This window comes from Perognathus longimembris, chromosome 1 (genome assembly GCF_023159225.1).
Source record: "Perognathus longimembris pacificus isolate PPM17 chromosome 1, ASM2315922v1, whole genome shotgun sequence".
In the NCBI taxonomy this organism is placed as follows: Eukaryota; Metazoa; Chordata; class Mammalia; order Rodentia; family Heteromyidae; genus Perognathus; species Perognathus longimembris.
Genome location: NC_063161.1, coordinates 132,984,847 through 132,991,739, shown reverse-complemented (window position 1 = coordinate 132,991,739; position 6,893 = coordinate 132,984,847). Strand labels below are relative to the sequence as shown.

Below are 6,893 nucleotides of genomic sequence, written 5' to 3'. Positions count from 1 at the left end.
CCCAGCTGCTGGGATCCAGCCTCACTCCTGCCTACATGAGCTGTAGTATTTGTCCCCTTATGAGAACAGAAATAGATGCTTGAATGCTGTTCATTTAAAGTTAAATGTCAGGCAGAGGAAAACACCAGCTAGGAGATGTTAGTTTAGCGAGTGACAGGTTGAAGATGGCAAAGGGATCGCTTTGTTTTAACAAGGAAGAATGAAGTCGAGTTGGCAGGTGAAGACCAAGCAGTGAGCTAGATCAGCCACACGAGGGAGAAAGATCAAGCCAGGCTGCAGAGGCAGTGGGTGGTGGTTGGGCTTGCTGGCAACTGGTACAGGTAGTGAATGCTGAGGAGGAAGATCTATACTTCACACAAATCAGCTTGGGCATGTAAAGCAGACCCATAGGGATGTGTGTGGTGATGTGCTGGGAGCTGAGATGGAAGTGCTGACACATTTGAATGCCCAGCGAAGGGGCTACAGTTCCGCCTGTGACTGAGTCTCTTCCCCAGTCCCTCCATGCCAGGTCAAAAGAACTAATGTGCAAATCAGGGTGATCAATCCGTGGGGAGGACACCACATCCAACCCGATTCCTGAAGGTGACCAGAGCATGAGACAGCGTGGACGTACCTGGGGCTTAACAAAAACCAAAACCCAAAGAGAAGAGGGTGGCTCAAGGTGAGCAGTTCCCATGAACCCACCATCGAAGTATCTCCCTGGCCAATAGCTGTGAAGCATGCCAGCAGCGCCCTTCATGCTTGGTCTCCATACTTCATGGGCGCCCTGACAGTGATCCTGGAATATTCCTGTGGTTACCATTCCCATCTTTTACAAATGAGGGAAGTATGGCAGAGAGAGTATATTTCACTCATAACACTAGCTCCAGACTGCGCCCAGGCTGGTGACTCACTTCAAACCTCCATTTAGTGCCTCCTTCAGGACACTCAGAATGGGTCTGTCTCTGCCTCACCAGCTCCCTTCCCCTGGAGAAAAAGGAGCCATGGTCCCTGAGAGCCACTGGCAGAGCCAGGACTGGAAGCCAAGACCGTGCCTGTGGCTGAACACAGGCCTCTGTTGTGTCCCATGACTTGCCTTCACTGTATGCCCTGGGCTGAACCTTTGTGCACAGTTCTTGAGCATGGGCTTTCACAGGGATGGCCCCTGGGCATTGTTTTCCCATTTTAATCATAGGCCAGGAGAGGGAAGTAAGAGCCCTAAGTTATGATCAGATAGAATAGAGTAGAGCCAGATCTCCCAATACCCTCCAGTATAGTCTACTAGTTGATTTTCTCTTCTTGCTTGCTGTTTTCTTCAAACTACCTGATTACCGAGGGTACCACCAGATACTGGTTTATCACCAGGGCCGGGGGGAATCTCAGATCCTCAGGAGGTAACAGCACACGGTGTTGGGGAGGATGGAATCATTTAGTAAGAGGGGAAGTTTCAGAACAGTGCTTATACCTGACACATGTGACAGTGCCCTGTCATAGTACCACATCATAGGTACATAGGAGTCAAGTGGCATGGAGCCTGAGCCATGGGAATCCTGCAAGGCTCCTCCTAAGCAGGGAGTGGTGGGGCCCAGTTTGGAGGCTGCAGACACAGCAAGAGGCCAGGTGCATGTGTTGGATTCCACTTGAGGCTGGCATAGGGATTGGCAGTGAGGTAATTGGCTGGCTGGCAGGAAATGCCCAGATTGCTGCTTTTGCAACTGCGGAGAAAGTAGCTTTCCTTTTTGGTTTGGGGGGGAGGGGCAGTCTTATGAACAAGTTTGAGTTGGGATCCAGCAATCCAGCAAAACCACTTCTGAGAATTTATACACATTTTGACACATTTGAAATCAAATGTGTCAAAAAAAAAGTCTACACTCCTGTGTTCATTGTAACACTGTTCATATTAGTTAAGATATGGAATCAGGGGCTGGGAATATGGCCTAGTGGCAAGAGTGCTTGCTTCCTACACATGAGGCTCTTGGTTCAATTCCCCAGCACCACATATATGGAAAACAGCCAGAAGGGGCACTGTGGCTCAGGTGGCAGAGTGCTAGCCTTGAGTGGGAAGAAGCCAGGGATGGTGCTCAGGCCCTGAGTCAAAGGCCCAGAACTGGCCAAAAAAAAAAAAAAAAAAAAAAAGATATGGAATCAACTAAGTGCCCACCCTTCATCTGGTGGGCAGGACAGAATGTGAATTTCCACTCACCAAGATCATTGTTGTTCATCATGGCATTGGATGCCCGAAGCCGGGGCCCCTGCTGGGTAAAATGGTAGCCAAATTTGAGAAGTGTTGCATTTTTCTCCAACATGTTCACGATCTCCATTTCCACTTTGTTGCCCAAGGGCTGGCTCTTTGGATTGAAAAGAAGAAAAAAAAAAGAACAAAAGTCAACCACCCATTCCACCATACGGTACCTAAAACCCCCTGTTTAGGCAGGAACCCTGAATTGTGTATGAGGATTTTAGTCCCCTCTCCAAGAGCAAGAGAATGAAAATGTTGAGCAGTTGAAGGGTTGCATGGACAGGAGCAAACCCAGTTTCAATGGCCATCAAGCAAGGCTTTGGCTCCACAGCAGCCTTTTTCTAAGCAGGTTTCTGGACAACAGCTCCCTCTCAGAAGAATGTTTGGGCAGGAAGCACTTGCAAATTCACTTAACCCCAAAGAAGTTCTTAGAATTCTGCTGTCCAGGATGTACCTGTTAATGAAGTTAGAATCACTGGTGTAGGACACTAGTGGTTATAGTTGTTGAAACTCCCTGGGTGATTCCAATTTTAGACAAGTTTGGCAGCCAGTAATGTAAACTAATTCCCCCAATTTATTAATGAAGAACTTGAGGCCCAGGGAAGAAATGGGATTTGTTCAAGGTCACACTCAAGTTGTGAATGCCAGAGTTAGCGTTCTAAGGCCCCATAATATATGTCTCCTGCCCCCAAATCTACAGTGATCATCTATTTAAGGATTAAAAAACAACTCCACAACCCAGAAATACCTAACAATACAGTCTTGGGAAGGAGTTGAGGGTGTTCATCCCATCCCTGTTGATGACAGTGTGAGGAAGGGGAAAACACTCAAGAGATAGCTGCTAGAAAACAACAACGTAGTCACATGCATGGAAAGATGGTGACAAAACAATACTGCAAGGAGACAAAAAACCCTGGTCATAAAATAGGCCATTTTTATGTAAAGTTATTTAATATCTGCCTGTCTATAGATCGCAGAAAAGTTGAAGTATATTCATGACAATTTATAGGAGTTTTGTGGTCTTTTACTCAAATTTTCCATTACCACATATAATAAAATAAAAGTAAACATAATATCAAACACATGCCTCTAGAAGATATAGATGGAAGATCATACTCTTAGTGGTTAAAAACTGAAATCTTACCCCTAAGATTAGGATCAAGGTGGACCTGATGTTTGCTTTTACCAGCACTGTTTTGGAGGTCCTAACTAGGAGAACCAAGAAAGAGAAATAGCATCCAGACTGGAAAGGAGGAAGTATTTGGAGATTATATGTTTTATATTTAGAAAACACACACACACACACGATAATCACATAAAAAAATGATATATATTCCAGGCACAGTTTATCTCAGTTGAATGGGAGATGGATATCAGGAGATCATGGTTCAAGGTAGCCTGGACATAGAAGTTCCAGACACCTTCTTAAACAAATGGCCGCTGGCTTGTAGTGGTGTGCACCTGTTATTCCACCTATAGGGAAAGCAAAATGGCTAGGCAAAGGGATGCATGCCTGCCATTCCCAGTGATGACGTGGCAAAGCATACATGGAAAGATCACAACCCAGGTTCGGCTGGAAGTAAAACAAAACCCTATCTTGAAAATAACCAATGTAAAAAAGAAGCTAGGAGCATGGCTCAAGTGGGAGAGCACCTTGCCTAGCAAGTGGAAAGCCCTGAGTTCAATCCTCAATACTGTCCTCCAGTGATATTTAAAAAAAATAACAAATGAGGGCAAATGAGTCAAGAATTCCCTGTATATACCACAAAATTAAGAAAAGGGAAGAGTTGGGTTGAAGGGGGTGAGAATGTTGAAGGGCCTGAAACTGATCAAGATGCATTCTATTCATAAACTGTTTTGTTCAATGGAATCTCCTGTGTACAATTACTTAAAGATAATTTTAAAATGTTAATGGAGTTTTAAAAATTATTTTCTTGTGGTATTTGGACTTGAGCCTGCACAGTTGGTCCTTATCTCCTGTTTATCTCCTTCCTAGCTCATCTGTCTACCACTGGTGATGTGCTCCTGTGGTACCTGGTATTCATGGGCTCTCCTGCCTCTCCCTCTGCTATCTCGTGTAGGTGTATCTCTAGTGATCGAAACCCCACTGCAAATTCTCCCTCCCCTCTGAAGCCTGTCCTGACTCTAGTGCCCAGACACAATCCTTTCCATTACACACTGGACATCCCTCTATCCGCCCACCACAGTCCATCTGCCTCCATATCTGTCTTCCCATGACAGCAACGACTAGCCATATGATTTTTTTTTCCAAATTGAATCATAAAACCAAGTTTAAAACTTGGGTTCTCAGTTGCACAAACTTGGTGGCTACCACACTGGTCAGCGTGAACAGCACTCTACCCAACCCTGTGCTGCTGTCCTTGGTGAGCTCTGGAGAGCACTGCCACCTAGTGTCTCTTGCTCAGACTTGGAAGAGGACTGGATGATACATAGCAGGCCGAGATCTCAATGGTTAAGGGTGAACAGGGATTGAGACACTGGACAGAGAACTCTTCCATTCAGAAGATGCTGGGAAAGCTAGCCATAGTAGACAGATGGACACTGGTGTCCCGGCCCATCTGGGAAGGTTCTCGAGAATGCTGGGCAGAGCTCAGGCTTGACCTTAGAAGACTCAGCACAACCTGGGCTCTGGCCAGCTGGCCCGGAAGATGGCAGAGACCATCTGAGGCCTCCAGGAGAAATTGGCAGTTCCTCTCCCATCCCACAGCAGAAAGCCTGGCTTCTCTTTGGGGTCACTTGCTGGGAAAGCACTGATGGAATTCAGGATGGGCTTGTCTCAAAAGCACCATCTGCTCTGAGATAAGTGGCAGCCAGGACTATGAGGGTCATGGGACCTCTGTAATTCTGATACTCTGGGCAGGTAGTTCCAGTTCACGAAGCCCTTTCCTGCCTGTGTCCCTGGGAGATGAGCAAGACAGGCAGAAACAAGCCTCTCCATCTCAGAAACAGCAAAACACCATGTAGAGACAGAAGCTGGCTGGACAGCCCCATCTTTGTTGTTGGTGGTAGTTGTTGTGGGGCTTGAACTCAGGGCCTGGACACTGTTCCTGAGCTCTTTTTGCTCAAGGTTAGCACTCTACCACCTTGAGCTCCACTTGTGGTTTTCTGGTGGTTAATTGGAGATTAGAGTCTCATGGACGTTCCTGCCCTGGCTGGCTTTGAACCATAATCCTCAGACCTCAGCCTCCTGAGTAGTTAGGATTATAGGCCTGAGTCACCACTGCCCTGCTAGCTCCATAATTCTTAATGCCAAAGCCAAGATTTGACCTTGACCTGGGACCGGAAGGGCATCAGAGGATCTCTAGGGCCTCAGAGTCCTTTCCTTTCCTTTCCTGTCCTGTCCTGCCCTTTCATTTATTCTCCTCTCCTCTCCTGTCCTCTTCTCTCCTTTCCTTTCTTGTCCTTTCCTTTTCTATTTCTTTCACCTCTACTCCTTTTCTTTGCTCTCTCTCCTCTTCCTCTACCCCTTCCTATTCCATTCTTCATAGGGCTGGGGATCAAACCCCAAACCTTGCACATGTAGCATATTCTCTTCCACTAAGCTATAGTCCCAGCTCAAACATAAAAAATATGCATATATCCTTAGAATAAACATTAAGAATACAAATTCTCTCAGACTCTGGGGGACTCTGAGACTAAAATGACGCATCTCATAGACAAGGCAAGGGGCAGTGGCTACAAGGCCTAGACTGACTCAGATCTCTTGCTTTTCAGATAGCTTACCATTTAATGGCCACTGTTAACTAAGCAATAGCTTAAGCACTTTACAAAAACAACCTCATTTTCCTCACTATCAACCTGTGCAATATGTATTATTTATCATAATTTTCCTTTATAGGAGAGAGGATTAAGCATAAGAGGTATTAAGACTTCTCCCCTGGTGGGAAAGGTGGTGCAGAGATCTAAGCTCAACTATGTAGGAAGCCTAAGCAGAAGGATCAATTTTGATCCAAGGACGGCCCAGGCAAAAACACGATACTCTATCTGAAAAACAAACTAAAAGCAAAAGGTGTGTGGTATAAGTGGTAGAGCCCCTTGCCCTAGCAAGTGTGAGGCCCTGAATTCAATCCCCAGCATTACTAGAAAAAAAATGCTCTAGATCACAAAACTTGGCAGTTTGTTCCATGCTAGTTATCATACCGCCCTTTGAGAAAACTCAAGAGGCAGACACAGCACAGGCAGAGAAGAAGCACTGGGGGACTGCCATCGCCTCATTAGAGGCGTTCACATCCTGAAGGAACTTCACAGTGAGAGAGGGACGTGCTTGTCCCTGGAGGTGCACAAACAGAAGGCAGCCACCGCTTTTAAGGGACTACCCAGATGTCATGAATGGGGAAAGCTTGGGCTCTATGACCTGTAAGGCCTGGGGTGGGGTGGGGTGGGGCTGAGTTCTATGACCTATGAATAGCCTGCTTGCATGGCATAAAACACATCAGGAGAATGACCTTGACAGTGAGTGCAAGGCAATCAGAAGCCAGGGCTAGCAATGGCAGAATCTGGGCCACAGACTAGGGTAAAGGTATCGGGGAAAATGTCTCAACTCCCTTATGATTTGCTGGAGAATTAAACTACTTGAGAATAAATATACTCTCATTAATCAAATTAAAATAATTATACAGTAGATGGCCTTCATACTACTTTTTCCCAACCTCAC

At 46.0% G+C, this 6,893-nt stretch overlaps 1 protein-coding gene across 4 annotated transcripts in view; it reads right to left on the bottom strand.

Moving 5' to 3' along the window:
• The window catches only part of Tmod1 (tropomodulin 1), a 73,567-nt gene that overhangs the window by 2,113 nt on the left and 64,561 nt on the right, over positions 1–6,893 (bottom strand). For all 4 annotated transcript variants that reach the window (XM_048337879.1, XM_048337864.1, XM_048337875.1 and 1 more), the window contains one exon: positions 2,183–2,327. In XM_048337879.1, coding sequence (XP_048193836.1) covers positions 2,183–2,327 — 145 coding nt within the window. The remainder of the gene's footprint in view (positions 1–2,182; positions 2,328–6,893) is intronic.